This window comes from Colletotrichum orchidophilum (assembly GCF_001831195.1).
Source record: "Colletotrichum orchidophilum strain IMI 309357 chromosome Unknown Scaffold_25.1, whole genome shotgun sequence".
NCBI lineage: Eukaryota > Fungi > Ascomycota > Sordariomycetes > Glomerellales > Glomerellaceae > Colletotrichum > Colletotrichum orchidophilum.
The window spans coordinates 150,909-167,440 of NW_019172981.1; the positions used below are offsets into that span (position 1 = coordinate 150,909).

General features: G+C 49.7%; 5 protein-coding genes across 5 annotated transcripts, besides 1 other annotated feature; 3 read left to right on the top strand and 2 right to left on the bottom strand.

Moving 5' to 3' along the window:
- Window positions 1-1,535: 1,535 nt before the first annotated feature.
- Window positions 1,536-2,428, top strand: CORC01_03999 (uncharacterized protein; the record flags this gene model as incomplete). The annotated part of the gene is made up of 3 exons (XM_022615648.1): window positions 1,536-1,646; window positions 1,711-1,795; window positions 1,980-2,428. 3 exons carry the CDS (start codon window positions 1,536-1,538, stop codon window positions 2,426-2,428), a joined length of 645 nt encoding a protein of 214 aa, XP_022477825.1.
- Window positions 2,429-4,753: 2,325 nt separating this feature from the next.
- Window positions 4,754-5,851, top strand: CORC01_04000 (uncharacterized protein; the record flags this gene model as incomplete). The annotated part of the gene is made up of 1 exon (XM_022615649.1): window positions 4,754-5,851. One exon carries the CDS (start codon window positions 4,754-4,756, stop codon window positions 5,849-5,851), a length of 1,098 nt encoding a protein of 365 aa, XP_022477826.1.
- Window positions 5,852-7,552: 1,701 nt separating this feature from the next.
- Window positions 7,553-7,636: a sequence feature (Short protein (CORC01_04001, OHF00684.1) was converted to a misc_feature.).
- Window positions 7,637-8,471: 835 nt separating this feature from the next.
- Window positions 8,472-9,972, top strand: CORC01_04002 (protein kinase domain-containing protein; the record flags this gene model as incomplete). The annotated part of the gene is made up of 5 exons (XM_022615650.1): window positions 8,472-8,731; window positions 8,781-9,109; window positions 9,201-9,496; window positions 9,562-9,727; window positions 9,800-9,972. 5 exons carry the CDS (start codon window positions 8,472-8,474, stop codon window positions 9,970-9,972), a joined length of 1,224 nt encoding a protein of 407 aa, XP_022477827.1.
- Window positions 9,973-10,797: 825 nt separating this feature from the next.
- CORC01_04003 (uncharacterized protein) lies at window positions 10,798-12,090 on the bottom strand (the record flags this gene model as incomplete). The annotated part of the gene is made up of 1 exon (XM_022615651.1): window positions 10,798-12,090. The coding sequence occupies one exon, from the start codon at window positions 12,088-12,090 to the stop codon at window positions 10,798-10,800; it is 1,293 nt and encodes a 430-aa protein (XP_022477828.1).
- Window positions 12,091-15,509: 3,419 nt separating this feature from the next.
- CORC01_04004 (uncharacterized protein) lies at window positions 15,510-16,447 on the bottom strand (the record flags this gene model as incomplete). Its single annotated transcript, XM_022615652.1, has 3 exons — window positions 15,510-15,594; window positions 15,657-16,062; window positions 16,159-16,447. 3 exons carry the CDS (start codon window positions 16,445-16,447, stop codon window positions 15,510-15,512), a joined length of 780 nt encoding a protein of 259 aa, XP_022477829.1.
- Window positions 16,448-16,532: the final 85 nt, after the last annotated feature.

The window sequence follows — 16,532 nt, forward strand, 5'->3', positions numbered from 1 at the left end:
ACGTAGATCTTTGCGGTGCTCTTTTGCTCTTTCCTCAGAGCTTTGGTGACGTGAACCTAGTGATCCGGACCCTCCTTTTTGGCTTCTCCCCCGTTCATTTCGACTCGCTTGCAATATTGACGCTCGCAGAGCGTATTTGGATTTAAAATTCACGTGTCTGCTTCATGCTTGCTATAAACTTACTTTCGACTGGAGGCTTAACCTCTTTTGGGAGGCCCATCTGATTATAATTCACCCCTGATTTCCGTTGTCTGATATTGCTTGAGCCCTTACTTTTCTGCTTTCTTGAATCTCTCATCTAATCTGGTTTGAAGTAAGACGAGACAAAAAAAGAATCGCGCCCAAGGATCAACGCGGTAACGTCATGTCCAAGCCGTCAGATGACCCCTTGCATGCCAAAGCCGTTCAGGAACACGACCACCAACAAATGAGATGGACATCGAAGCCAATGATGCCCAAGTGAACGAGCTGGTTCGGCATTATAGTCTTGACCTGGTTCATTCGACGTCAAGAATTGACCTTGGCATCAATCCGTTCCTGGCCAAGCACGCAGCACTGGACCCGAGCTGTCGCGAGGAGTTCAACGTCAAGATATGGGCCCGAACCCTTCTTCAGCACTCTCACCATCATCCCAAAGGCTACTCGAGACTCGATGCTGAATCAATTTATCATGACTTGAATGTTCATAGACACGGCACTGTACCAACTACCAGAAGAATGCTCTTAACGTCTAGCAACCGTGTGGACGGGGAGTGATGTTCGCGATATTAGGAGCTGACTCCATTGGATTGACTACACCAACCCCATCGCCTACGTGTTCGAGAGCCTGGTCTCCAATGATTTCACCGTCCAGCAGTTCCCCTGTTCCTCGGTTTCCCAGATTATCCAAACGCCTCGCTGAATGTGACATGTTCGGTTGCCGGCGCTGCGCCTGGTGCTGACTTTGTCGACCTAGACGTTGCTTTCAAATAATCACTACAAGTCTCACAGTTGGAGGCATGCCATTTTCGTCATGTGTAAGTGTGGAGGTTTGGTACAGATATTAGCGGATTGCTCAGAAACTTTGGCTTCTTGATCACCTTCATCATCTTTTTCATGTGTGTTGACATGCTCGCGGGGCAATAGATCACCACAGATCGCTCCAAGGACGAGGTGTTGATCTTCCGACGCGGTCATCCGGTTCCGAGACAAGCAAAGGTCCCTCACGACGAAGAGATCAGTCTTTCCCAGCGTGTTTATCAACATGAAAATTCTGACAGACATCGTACCCAGTCAGGTATTAAGTAAGCTGCAATCCAGAAGAGCCAGTCGGTCTTCCACTAGAAGGATGCATGTGTTTACTACGACGTCTCCATCGAATATTACAACCGCGGGATCCTATATAAAGCTAGCGGATAGGTAATGCCGAGGACTGTGACTGCTTTGATAGTAGGTTGATTTTCATTCTCCTAAGGGCTCTCGGCTGACTATTATCCCCAGGCTCTACTAGCATTGGTGGAACTACGCTGCTCGATGTACTAGCCAATAGAGCAGCCATGGGCGTGGGTTCCAGATATATACTGGTCAACGGCATTCCCAGAGACCAATGTTTCCAGAGAAAGACCAGCGACGTGCAGCAACAAGAGATCCATCTTAAGATGTCCACTGTCAGGGAAGCTTTACGATTCAGTGCCATGTTACGCCAGCCAGCATCTGTCTGCACCTAATCAGGACAAGTATGCCTTTGTCGAAGCGGTAATTGCGCTTTTAGAGATGGAGGCATATGCCGACGCTGTTGTTGGGGTATCTGGAGAAGGTTCATCCTCGTGTTTCGATCAAGCCATGTCTTTCACTAAACCATTGCTCCAAGCTTGATTGTTGAGCAACGGGACAGGCTGACTACTGGGGTCGAGCTCGCCGCCAAAACCTATTCATTGGTCTTTCTCGACAACTTACTTCGGGTCTCGACAGCTAAACCACGTGGTCAATCTCGTCCCCAGTCTGGAAGCCCTCCGAAAACGGCCAGGCCAGTCTCCTCATAATTTACCAACCTTCTGCCCTCTTATTCCCACAATTCGACCGTCTTCTCTTCTTAACACATGGCGGAAACACAGTCTACTTTGGCGACATTGGCGAGAACTCCAGAGTAATTAGGAGTCCCTTTAAGCAGTATGGAGCATCTCCCTGCGGACAGGGCGAAACTCCCGCCGACTGGCTTCTCAAGGTCATCGGCGCCGCGCCGGGCTCCAAGGCCGAGAGGAACTGGCCCGAGACCTCAACTGGAATGAGAGCCACGAGTGTGCTGAGACGCGCTGGGAGCTCGAGTGTCTGGAGCGGGGGGGTGGCGATCAGCGGCTCTGCAACGAGTCCCGATGAGATGTCTTCTTACTCCGCGCCATTCCACGTTCAGCTGGCGCTGTGCACTGAGCGAGTATTTCAGCCGTACTGACTGGCACGCGCCATCTTGATTTTATTCCAAGTTGGTCTTGCCTGTTGGCACGATATGCTTCCAGCCCAGATTATCGACGTCCCACAGGTCTATAAATGACGTTGCTGTAGGGCTTGTTTATCGGGGTGTGATTTCACAACTCAACATTCACGATGCAAGGCCTCCACAGCCGAATATTTTCAAGTTGTTGGTGGTTTTTGCCGTCTCTATCTATCTGAAAATGCTCAAATTTATCCTGCAAAGCGAAAAATACGAGGCAAGAGAACGAGCCTCTCGGGCGTACTCTTCGTATTATTGTTGAGATTCCTCGCATCGCTCTAGCCCTTCTCGTCATTGTCTTCCCCTTTTACTATCTCGTCGGCATGTAAACAAATGTCGTCCCAATAGATGCGGTCACGGAGCGTGGTGTCCTGAAGTTCTTACTCATCTGGGCTTTCATGCTATTTAAATCGACTTTTGCCGACATGGTTGTCGCTGGTGTGCCGACGGCGGAGATTGGAGAAGATTTCTCTTCTACTCTCTACTTTGTGTCTCATCTATTGCGGGTAAGTTCCAAGACATTCAATTTGTATCTTGAAGCCTGTAAACCTGTAACCGACTGATTAAGAGTGTCATTGCCCCGATGGACGCCCTCCCGGGTTTCTGGAACTTCATATATCGTTTCTCACACTTGACCTGCCTTGTCTATGGTCTCTTGTCAACAAGTCTTGCGCACAACAACGTCCAGTGCTCTCAACTCGAGTTGTTACAGTTCAGTCCTCCTCGGGCAAATACAAGCACGTGCGGTGATTCCATTGCGCCGTACATGCAAATGATTGTCGGCAGAGTTATGACTCCAACAGCACCGACGTCTGCCAGTGCTGTACGCGATCTACGACAAACATGTTCTTGACCACCACATCCACGTCCTACGACAGCGAATGGCGGTCGTACAGGCCAATGTGTGTCTGATTTATTTTCAACCTGTTCGCAGCGCTGTCGCAGTACTGGCTGGCTCGGGTGCCGAACAAGCATTCGCTCGCTTAGCTTCGGAAGAAGAAATCCTCCTACTCCATAGACTTGAGCTGTCCTAGTTTTACTTCTTGAAGAACGGAAGCCGTCGAAGGGGTTCTTCAGTCGTTCAGCCGCTTTTCTAGAAGGCTGAATGGTTCTCAATTAGCATCCGATTTATTTATTCATTTTATTCTTGAAAAAGTCAAAAGATTACTGCAATGTGTTGATATGAAATCGGCATCTTCTCTCTGAGTTGGCACTTTGATCCGCATTGGACACTGGATACTATACAATAGCTGAATTGGATCCAGGAAAATATAGAAAATTAAGAAGAAATCTTCTTAAGGACCACAGTTCTTGAATCACTCGGGCGTTCTATAAGCTGTTACGCGTGTTCTCTCTGGAAGTATCAGTCTTTTATCTCGGTCTGAGGCTTAAGCAGATGCCCGTCGCTGATGAAAATATCGCCCAGTACGCTTTACTATGATTGAATACATAATTGAAGATGATGTCCTAACCTAAAATACCTGGGTCATCTTTCTTCCGTGAATGGGGGCCTGTCCGTGGGGCGACTCCGGCTTTGCCGACCGTGGTGAGCCCGAAGGTTGCGGAGGGGCATCCGGCATACGTTTCCTTATTCGTTGACAAATCAGCAGAATAATTTGCCTCTTGCACAATCGTTGATTTGTAAGTAAATGGCACGATAAGATCCGTATTGGGAGTACTGCGCCTCTCCAATCAGCCAATATCGAGCGTTCGGGGCTTCAGGCTTGCGGGTATGTCCGACCTGGGCCCCAAGTTGTGGATGTGTGGAACTGATCCTGAGAATTGCGTGTTTGCTAGGAGCGGGGTAGCTAGGTGCTGATAGATGTCTTCGGCAGTTTCAGTAGCTATCACTTGATATGTCATTCTCTGGTTGTGAGTACTGGACTTGATGCAAGGTCTGGTAGGCATATCCCTCGCCCCGGTCTGGACCCGCGTCGCCAAGTGCCCGCGCACCGATCGCAGCCCGCCCGACAGCAAGCTGCGTTGAAGAACCGACGATTTTCACTTGAGGCTCTCCGAAACAGCTAACGAAAAAGATGCTGCTCTTTTCCCCCATTGATAAAACGTGCTAGATTTAGATGGGGTTATGGTGACATCTCACTAGGGAAACCCTTGCCGAAATCGGCTCGGGGTGTAAGGCGTGATTATCTTGCAGTTGTCGTCATATCGTGCGACGGATGTATATAGGCGACGACATACCTACTTCACAGACTGAATGATTGCAAAGGAGACTAATCTGCAGTATTGATACCCAAGCCCAAGAAAAAAAAACAGAACAAAGCAAAAATGCCGACCGAATTCATCAGCGTAACGTTCCCCAACGCCTCAACGGAGATCAACCCGATCCCCGGTGCTGGCGTTGATCCCGAGTTCCTGGTCCGCTACGCCAAGAACCTGGACGACTACGGCTTCAACTACACACTCGTCCCCTACGGCTCAAACTCATTTGACCCCTTCACAATCGGCGCAACCATTGCCGCCGTGACCAAGAACGTCAGCGTCATCATCGCGCTGCGGCCAAACACCCTGTACCCCACCGTCGCCGCCAAGGCCCTGGCGACGCTCGACCAGCTCAGCAAGGGCCGCGTCGTCGTGCACTTCATCGCCGGCGGTAGCGATGCCGAGCAAGCCAAGGAGGGCGACTTCCTTTCCAAAGACGAGCGGTACGGCCGCCTCGAGGACTACATCAAGATTCTCCGCCGCGCGTGGGAGTCGCCGGAGCCGTTTAGCTGGGAGAGCAAGTACTACACCTTCAAGGACTTCCACAGCAGCGTCCGCCCTACCAAGGGTACCATTCCCGTCTCCGTCGGCGGCTCGTCGCCCGAGGCGTACCGCATCGGTGGTTCCCTCGCCGACATTTTCGGCCTGTGGGGTGAGCCGTTGAAGGAGACAAAGGAGCAGATTGACCGCATCTACGCCGAGGCCGAGAAGGCCGGCCGCAAGGACCGGCCCCGCATCTGGGTTACCTTCCGTCCCATCCTCGCCGAGACGGATGAGCTTGCTTGGGCCAAGGCGCACCGCACGCTCGACGCGCTCAAGGGCAACATCTCTGCTGGACAGGGCAAGCCCGGCCAGAACGGTCCCGAGCCTCAGAATGTTGGTTCCCAGCGTCTGCTCGACATTGCCAAGAAGGGCGAGGTCCAGGACCGGGCGTTGTGGTACCCTACCGTCACTGCGACCAACGCCCGTGGAGCCTCTACGGCGCTGGTTGGATCTCCCAAGACGATCAACGACTCCATCTTGGACTATGTCGATCTTGGCGCGGAGCTGATTTCGATCCGTGGTTACGACAACCTCAACGATGCCATCGATTACGGTCGCTATATCCTACCTGCAGTCCGCGAAGAATTGAAGAAGCGCGAAAACGGCACCAACGGGGCTTGAAGATTTAATAATCGAGCGTTTGTGTCTTTCTTGCGACGGAATGCATTCATGTAAATAGTCAGTCCACATAGTAGCTGAAATACCACATGAGACATTTGACAAAAGAACTTGAAGTAGCCGTTCTCCACAATGGACAGCTTCAGAACCAAGCAGTGCACAGATTCATTCTTCCAACTTTCTCCCTTATATCATAATTCGTTATGTCACCCACCGACATTCCTTCATGTGATATAAACCGGCAGACGGCTTCCAAATACCTCGCTCTCTTCAACCTGAATATCCTTAGCATGGAAATCATGCAGAAGCAGCCAGCACACCATCCTGAAGACAAGCATGCACCAAACATCATTAATCTGTTGCTGCTGGCCGTGAGCAATCACATCTGTCGAAGCATCGGAGATGATCGACCTCGCCCCTCGCTATTTGCGAGAGGAAAAGCCTCGAAGAGAACCTTAATTTATCAGGAGTTTTCTTGTGGTGTGGTGTTGGCAGCCAGCCGCAGTCAGCCTGACGCGAGCCTAGCTGAGACAGAATAATTAGCTAGGCAGCCAGAATCGGCCCCTGAGCAGGCTCGGGTATCGCGTATAACCCCTGCATTTCTGCTTAATGGAATAAATGCAACAGATGATTCAGATGGTCTTGGGTGACCAGGGTCATAGGGCTCTCCGGCTCGACAGCGCGTGGTGGTCATATGAACCCCTAGCGGCTTTGCTAGTGTCGAATGTAGTCGCCGTCTTATTCAATCATCTGTGCCTGGTTACAGCTCAACTAAGGTTCGCCCCGACACCGTCTTTCAGTCTAATGGAGCTAGCAAAGCAGGCTTCAAACCCTATCGTTCCAACCCAAGTTATTGCTAGTTTTACTGCATAAAAAGGTGTTGGAGCCAATGTCTAACGTCGGGATGCTGCTTGACGTTGGAACAGCACATTTCGAAGCCGTGCCCTGTGACTCCAGTGTCAGGGTAAGCACTAGGCAAAAGGTCATCCTCCCAAATGGTTGGTTGAATTGATCGGGGCGCCGATTCCCTGCTCGCGAAAATTGACAGTGATCACTATTGGCTCGAATAGCACATCCTGGCGGCGGGCCATGCTGACTTGCAAAACGCGACACCACTATTCCGGTCCAGCCCTCTAGTGCACACAAGGATTTTTAAGCTTCCCTTCCCTGTCTGCTGTCCCTCTGTGGCTCTTACAAGTCGCGAGGGGCTGTGGCTACCGTTGATTTCTGAGAAATGATGATTTTAGGAGTCTAAGGCAATTGAGAGTTCTTTGCTAGTCAGATATTCCAGGGGAAAGCTGACGGGCACCTCCTCAATGACGACATTTCCCGCATTGAGCAGGGTTGACAAGTCATTGCCAAAGTAAGAGCAGGTCGCACCAGTCACAGAAGTAAAACAAACTTAGTAAATGACCGAATATAGGGACTTTCAATCAAAAAGCATTCATCCAAAAAGCGGTACGTCAAGAGAGTATATCAATGTCTGCTGGTCCCATTCCTAATCCTTAATAATCTAAATCCAGACGCGATACATCAAGAATACTACTGCTACAAGATGTTGTCGACTGCCTGTGTAGGAGAAGTTGCTACCAGACTACACTTGTTTCGCTATATGCTTGAGCGCAATTTATAAGAGATTTTACCTTCTCGGCGATCTCTTAGACCATCGTCTGGATATGCGCCGATGGAAATAAAGGCATAATACTAGCATCTACTATCCTCGAGCCATCGACACCAAGCACTCTGAGGTTGGGTGTCCACGACACCACCAAGTGCCCTCGAAAGCATAGCGCAAGTCCCAGCATAATTAAACCATGTAGAGCTTATTCATTTGATGAAATCCAAAATTTCGCTGTCGCCAATGTTGTCGGCATCTCAACACTGTTGCCCCAAGAGCTTGGATTGGCGCTGCAGCTGACAATCTTCTATTGAACCGTGTCGACTTGGCCAAGACTTGAGTATCGTAGGGGTGAGAGAAATAGCGAGGGTTGATGACCGGCGGTGACAAAGAGTCGTAGTAATTGATGCATAAGGTACATGTAGAGTTTCTAGGCTGAGACCCAGAGGATGCATCAAGATGTTTACTACTGAATGCACGTCTACCGTCCACATAGAGAAGCTCCATTCCAGCCGTGGCATCATGTTGGTGTATTTCCAGCACATGTTGTAGTTGTTTCAAGTAACTGGACTTGATAGTCTGGTCGGTGTCTTGTGGGAGATATTGTGTAGCACTGCTGTCGATATGTCAGGCCGCGTCGTATCAAGTGAAGGGGACTTATATCCTCTTTAGGGCAGAAAGAATCGGAATAACTAAGGGCAACCTTATCGACTTTCTTCGTCTGGGCGCCGCGCCAGGATGGGGCGTGTGACTTTGAGGCGCGCGCCAATTTCTGTGGCACAATTGACTACAGCCACGCTTGGGGAAAGTTCGGTCTCCGGGGAATATCCGGACATGACGTTCTCTGCTACAAGCCTTCCATGGCCAAATACATCACCAAACCTACCACCTTCATGCTCCTGAGCTACCGCCATGGCGCTATACCGATTCACCTGCCGACGACTCCGCCGTTCTGTTTTACCGGCTTCCTACAATCATTGCTTGCCCCCTCGAGCTCAGAAAACAATGGCTTCGGCAATCAGCTCTCTACCTGCCACGTTCAGGCTGTCGTCTCACCGTCCACGGTCAATGCCCCGGGCATTTCCAGCGTCAGGGTTCGATGTCATCGGGCAAGATCAGCTTGTCGAGGAGGAGACCATACCAGAATACATCTCAGAACATTTCTATCCTGTTCGACTTGGAGAAATCTTCAACGACCGGTTCCAAACCGTGGCGAAACTTGGCTACGGCTCATCCTCCACCATTTGGCTTGCGCGTGACCTGCAGTGAGTTAATTCAGTCTTGATGCGACATTGTGCTAATCATCCGGAACAGGAACCATCAATATGTGGCCCTTAAAATCTACATTCACAACTCAGCCCAGCACCGTGAACTGCCATTTTACAGGCACTTAGACAAGTTCCTCCCAAGTCAGCACCCTGGCGCGAAAAATATCAGAAGTCTACTCTCTTCTTTTGAAGTAATCGGCCCCCATGGCAAACATGTCGCACTTGCTCTTCAGGTTTCTCAAATGAGCATTCGTAATATGGACATGGTATTCATGGACGGTCGCGGATTTAACGAGGGGTTTGTGAAGGGAGCCATCAAGGAGCTTCTCGAAGCACTTGATTTCCTGCATACCGAGGTACAGTCTGTACATACTGGTAAGTGTGTGCTCCCTGATACCATTCTTTCCATACGATTGCAGGAACAATCATGCCAGGCAACCAGGCATCGCAACTGAGACGAGATCAGATGTTAATCCCGGCAATCTTTTACTCGGGACAAGCGACGACTCTCTCTTCCAAAAACTGGAAGAAAATGAGTTCTCGAACCCCGTTCCTCGCAAGCAACTTGATGGCCGAACTATCTACCTCTCCCGCCTGATGAAGCCTAAGGCTGGGCCTCTGCTTCTTTCTGACTTTGGGGAAGCCAGACTCGGCACTGGTCCTCACGCTGGCGACATCATGCCAATCATGTACCGAGCCCCGGAGACGCTCTTGCACATCCAATGGGGCTGCCCGGTCGATATCTGGAGCGTCGGACTTACAGTATGTGTTCAGATCAAATCATAGTTCCACTGACGGATTCCCTAACCACTCCTTCTATGTGTCAGGCATGGGATCTCCTTGAAGGAAAGACGTTGTTCAGCGCCCGCAAAGAGGATGGCAGTTTCTCGGACGGTGCTCACTTCGCTGAACTCATTGCCGTACTGGGCCCACCGCCTCTAAAGCTCCTCAACCGGCATCGCAATCGAGCGCTCGAGTACTGGGATGCACAAGGTTCGTTCAGCGAAATCTCTTCCGTTCCAGTGGTAAATCCTTTTCATGGGAAGTCTGACCATTGTCTTCCAGGGAACTGGGGCAACTTTTTGCCTATCCCAAGAGGGAAAACTCTTGAGACATTGGAGACCAAACTTGAGAATAATCTCAAGTTTCTGCAATTCATTCGAAGGGCCCTAACGTGGGATCCGAACGCTCGGCCTACGGCGAGGCAACTTCTGCAAGACCCATGGTTGACGGGCTAAGTTAGGATTAACGAATGAGTGTTCCATGGTGAATCATCCTCAGCAAAGACCATGGGAAACTGTCGGCGAGGATCGCGTTATTTTTCTGTCACAGATTAGGTGAAGCAAAGCGGCAGGCCTATCCATAGTAGCTTTGTGAGACGGATATACCATAGGAGGCTACATGTAGCCACCGCTTTACATATGATACACACCAGCTTCTTCGCATTCCGGAACACAAGCAATCTGTAATGCATCGCCGCCTGGGAGTGCATCAGAGACCCGGGCCACCGCCTAAACACTTGTCGACAAGTCGAAAAGGTAGTAGACTGCTACGTCAGGGCTAAGAACTAGGCAGAATATCCTTAAGTCGTAAGCTGCTCCTTATGCTGTTTAGTACGATAGTGCCCTGACTTTATAATTCTTATAAGCCTACAAAAATAAGCCGAGCTTGTCTGGATTTTTGACGTCGTGGCCTTGAACGAAACGAATAGAGCTGAACACTTTTCTCTCCTTTCTTCTGAGAATCAGAGCTCGGGCAATGCTCTCCAGTTCAAACCTGCAAACTCTTCCACGCGCCGCACGGCCGCGTCTGCCAATACCGAGCCCGAAAGAAGAGAGGAAACTATTCACCAACGTACCGATATCGATGAAACCGAGGGCTGATATAATTTGGGCGCGGTCCTTCGCTCGTGTTCCTCGATGTTAGATCGCTTGCCAGTGAGGGCTGCTGAGCGTCTGCTTGACTCCTCCATATGCCGCCTGAAATGGATAAAATTTTCTTTTTTGAGACCGAGAACGCCCTTTAATAAGTTAACGGCCACTACCAAAAAACAGTTTGGTTTCTCAGATCGTGTTGAGACTAAGTCCTTCGCCCTTAACGACTGTAGAAGTTTGTATTCCAGCAACCTTAGCCAGTATCAACATCACGGACCGAAGGTTGCGCAGTGCTGCTCTTGGGTGGTCTCGCATGAGGTTGTCGCAGTAGCTTTGAAGTAGTTCAATGCACTCTCGTAAGTGAGCTTGAATCGTCAGTTTGGATGCGAAAACGTATTTTTCATAGTCGACGCGGACGCTATGCAGTCTCTCCGTGATATGAAATGGGAAATCGGTGATCGATTCGCTCAGTTGGTGGTCCTGGCCGGGGTATGAGATCTGAATGGCAGTCTCGTCGATCGGCGAGGCAGCTTTCGCGACTTTTTTGATCATCGCTTCAAGTCGGGAGATGGCAGAGATGTAGTTCTCTTTGGAAATGTCTTCAAAGACACCGGCTATTTGCCTCGAAAGGCTATTCACAGTGTCTTTTGTTAACCAGAGACAATGGCGTGGCTCAGTGACCACATCCATCCCGATTCCTTCTACGATAACCTGGGAATGCTGCGAGTAGATACGTGGGGCGAATCGTGGGAGGCTGAAATTGAGATGTTCCGGGAGCTGAGACATGCTGTGGATGACTGGCACAGCTGTCCCAAATAATTCGCGCGTGGAGTCCGTGGCAATAGGCGAATATAAGATGGCGTCGAGTCCACTTTTAAGGCCGCCCTTGATGTCGGAGTTCACAGAATCACCTATGATGTAGCTTTTCTGAGGCGACGCCCCCAATCTCTCAATTGCCAGACGGAACATCTTGGTGTCGGGCTTGCAACAACCTGCTTCTTCTGAGGTGATGATCTTGTCGGCAAGGTGACGCACTCCGATGGCTTCCGCCTTCTCCAACTGATCCTTGAGTTGACCATTGGTAACAAGTACAAGTCGGAAGCCATTCTCGCGTAGACGTATCAGCATCTCAACGCTATCCGGCGTCGCCCTTCGATGATTCCGGTATGATGAATTGTAGATATTCCGGAACTCAATGATCTGCTTGTGATCTGGCTCTGAGAGCCCAATCTCACCGAAAAACAAGCGAACCTTCTTGAAATCTGCCACTTCGTAAGTGATTTCGTTCCGGAGATACTCGTCGTAGGCCTTCTGAAGTGACTTATTGTACTTGGAAATAAGGTCTTGGGAATTATGCGTTTCGAAACTGTCGTAGCTTGCCTGGATGGACGGGATAGCGGATCTCAGGGAATGGCAGTGATCAAAAAGTGTGTTATCCAAGTCGAACAACACTGCGCTACTTTTGTGTGGGATTGACTCCATGATCCAAAGCCCACGCACCAGTGCTGTGTCGTGCTCTGTGTGTGTGTGTGTGTGTGTGTGTGTGTGTGTGTGGGTGGGTGTATGTACCTTAACGAGAGGTTGCAGGCACGAGACTAGGGAGGAGTGAATACCAAAGGGGAGACAAAACAGGAAAAGAGGCAGTCACAAGAAAGGTGAGAGGGAAAAGGCGGAAGAGGGAGAAAAGTGTGAGTCAAGGAGAAAGCTTACTAGCCAGCAAGGTATACACATGGTATTGTAGCTAGTATTTAGCCAACGAATTATGCTGACTGCAGTGCATTACGGGCCCAATCCCACTTCGTAGTACCTTCGGCGCGCTCCTGGGCACCCATATGAGTGCGCGCGTCGTCACAGGAACATTGTAGATCGTTCCACCTGCAGATAAGTTCTTGCTTGCATCCTTTGATGTTGTTGCATCCGGTGAACCACAACATCTAGATGTGGAAACAGTGATTGGTTCTAAAGGCATCAGATGACCGTCTTTTAGTCGGGCCACTAAGCCAGTCCTCATCTTGTGGTACTTATCTCCCGACAGTGGTAAGTCAACATTTGGATCATGGCACAAAGGTGGTAGGACGTTACATTTAAGTAGTATCGACGGTGAAATAATTCTTACACGACCTGAAGACTAGTGTTAGTGGGATCAGATGACCGTCTTTCCATTCATATAATCCAATCAGTCCTCATCAACCCGAGTTTGTTAGATAAATAGCGTTACACCTTGAAAAAAGAGGTGGTTTGTAACGTTGGTGTGATATCCGTGGTGGAATGATTCTCGCATATTTCACAGGCCCAAACCTCCAAAGTGCCACTTCGGGTCCCTAATTAACGTCGGCCTTACTACTTGATTCGCTCGTATTAACTGAGGCTTTGATGTGATGGGATATATTATAAAACCTGACTAAGTAGTCTAGCATGCGGTGTTGACGAAGGTTCTTTGGGGTTCTTAATAAGTAGACCTTATTTATGTTCTTCGGAAACCACTTATGCTCTGGTTTGATGATACTCCGCTTTAGATCGTAGGTAAAGAAGGGGTGGATTCGGAGAGGCGGAATCCGGATAATGTGGTTCCTGAGGCTTGTTATGGTTTACAGTAATTTGGCGTTTTATTATTTAGAACTAAGCGCCCGTTATTGAAAATGGTAGAGACGAGCCTCGACGCGTTATTTATAGCAATTAAGGTGAGACTAGACAGTATTGCTAAGATAGGACTCGATATCGCTTCGGAAGTTATTAACTTTGTGTTCGAGCGACTACCTATAGTGATTGAGTAACACTGTTGAATTCTGTTTTCAAGTGCTAAGATTCGCGATTGTGGATTTTGAGTGAAGTCTACCTTCGAGACGATTAAGTATGTGTTGATTTGGGTGGTCATGATCGGAGTGAGCAGTGTCAACCAGGAATTGCTTTCTGTACCTTGAGGGGTGCTGCTTTGGTAATTGGACGTACATAAATAAGTAAGGCGGTTACCTCACAAATGCGATCCGTATTACGTGACTGACGGATTACTGGGCAGGCTGACAGTTGCTTAGGTAAGATTGATAAGGTTAAGAGAGAATCTAGTAAGATGGGCATCAGCTCCTTTCCTAGTAGCACCGGCTGCGCAGCGCGTTTTTCGCCGTTGTTCATCGCGCTACGTCTTGATACTAGACACGACCTATTGAGCTTCTAATCTATTCCTCAACTTGCCCACGGAACCTGTGACCTTGACGCCAAGAGTCCAAAGCGTACTGGAATGATGATGTACAGCGATATCAAAGTATAAGATGAGGGGAAAGGATGTCTTTACGTGAACAACGCCGATCGGAGTGGCAGGATCGCAGCCCGAATTTCTTGCTCTCTTAGGAAACTCAGGAAAGACAGCCTAGATTCCGCAGATGAGCGCCCCGCATGGTGATGATTGGTTTTTTGCGGCTCAATCTACCCCTCGAGTGACACATATAGCTTCCCATGCTCCATATTTGATATAGGATCATGCTGGAATCCTGCGGAGCGCGGCCCGCGGCGCTAAGGTCGTCGTGACACTGTCAGGGTGCCTTGCGGTGGGTTCCTGTCATCTAACTACGAGGGGTTTTGCGCTGATGATCACTGGCGGAGGTGCAGGTATATCCATGCCATTAGACCAGCCGATCGGCTGAGCATAATTTGGCACATGAGTAGCGCCCGGCCCCCGGCCCACTGCCCGGGCTTTCGGTGACCACGGCTTACCCCTTGGGCAACCAGACGCGTGGCTGGCTTTCCTCTTCTTTTCCCTAATAGAACTCGCGTGACTCGGCTGCCCCGGGATGAGCGATGCAATCGTATTCCTGGCTCCCTCCACATACTATCGAAGGTGAAGGTTCATCTTACCCTATAACATGCTGACGGCCGGGAAAGTTCAAGATGGTGCCGTTTCTGCAGAGAATTGACCATGCAAACGACCGAGTGCGAGGATCGCGTACAGACGGCATGCGGCCGAAGAAATAGCCACCGAAACGTCCTGAGAAAGGTTTCGTTGCAACGTCAACTTTGATACTGACTTTGGCATGTGTGATTAGTCAGCAGGCTCTGCTCGGCTTCACCTCGACGTCACCTCCACACCTGTAGCTAGCTTGGCTTTTCTCTTCTACACACACACACACAGAGAGAGAGAGAGAAAGAGAGAGAGAGAGAAAGAGAGAGAGAGAGAGAGAGAGAGATCAGACAGATAGTCAGCTTGCCCTCAGTCAGTACATTCATTCCATTCTTTTCAGACTAGCTTGCCTTCACAGACTTGGCCTCAGTAAAGGAGCTGTCTACACTCGACAGACTTCTTGAGGTAGGGAGAGCCGTCTTCGAGGTCCTAGTAGATCGACCACATCTCGCTAGCCCTCTTGTTAATGCTTTTTTCTTTCGAGCTGATGGCCCGGCTGATGAAGACGGCGTGGTCATTATCTGCGCCGGCCACCTTTCTGTTCCCTCAAGCGGGCTCGTGCCTCTCTCATTTTGTCTCTCTCGGCCCTGGCCACAACCAAGACCAAGTTTTCCGTCAGCCCTCTCAGCGTTTTAAGCTTGACTTTGCTACTGGATCGAAAGATCCGAAAATTTCGTTCAATATGTGATTCATCCAAGTACACTCAGAACGGTCCTAAATGCGACACTCCGATTGCAGTGTTCGCAGTCATCGCCAAGCGCTTCGGATCCAGTGATGTAGATGTGGTCAGCCGAGACAAGCGAATATCTCGCCAGCTGATACGACTTCGGCGTCCATTGATTCATTAAGACGTGTTAATGGACATGTGACTTTGCAACAACCATTATATTTAATATTTTCGTTCACCAATAAAGTACAGCGCGATGACAAAAGAACAGACTACCGCTTGTACATATGTATCTTCAGTTCCACTCAGTTGGTTATCTACTGCATAGGCCTCCATTCTAGCTTAAGGGCTTGCAGTTACGTCCAATGCGAAGAAAGCAAAATTTTGTGCATTCGTGATCTTCTCTTCGTCGTCAAGATCCTCGCAACTGAACACTCGATGATTAGCATTCCGCTTCACGAAGGGCTTGTTTGGCAACGGTCAGCTTACCCTCTGACTGAGAAGGCGTGATCGACACTGCGTCTCTCTGAACCCACGACAGCATCGAGGTGCTGCATCTCGTGAAGAAGAACCAAGCCAGCGGACGGCGTATATGTACCTTGGCGCCAGTTGGATAGCATCCGCGAGTGGCTGACCTTATTGAAAAATGAAGGACAGACGTAGAGGAGATTAACACTGAAGCCATAATCGCCGGCGTTAACCACCGCAGCTGCCTCGCCTGACGCGCAGAAAGAGTCACCCGCGGCAGGACAGGCGTAAACGAGTCTTTCTGGATCCTCGCCGCCTTCTTCTACCGAGTCCACGGTTCCAGACTCAGGGGCTCGCAGCTCGGAAATTACAGCCTCATAGTGATATTCTCTGATGGTTTCGAGGTCAGATTCGTAAGCGTTGCCGTCTATGAGCCAAAGTCGTAGTTCAATGTCAGTGACAGCTCGATGCATAAAAACCGAACCGGACACCCATTAAATAGGTAGGGATGTAATAGTCTCACCACCAAACCAGCGCAAATATGCTGAGGAGGACGTTCCCGTATCATCCAAAGCCACTATCGCCCCATTCGCCAGAATCTTGGTATACTCTACCGCGTTCTCGATAACCTCAATTTCGTCACTGGAGCATGGCCAGTTCCCATTGTGGCCGACCGATACCCAGCTGTCTAAGGATCGCTCATAATTTCGCGAAGATCGACTCGGTTTTGCTGCGCCGAAAACAAAGGGGAAAATCCAGAAGCTCGACAGGAAGATGGCGAGCATTGTGGATATCCTGACTGAAAAAGACATTGTGCTAAATTATAGGGTGTTTGATTTTCCTGATTTTCCAGCAGTCGAACGCAGGGTGCAGCAATCCTCTTAAATCAATATTTGA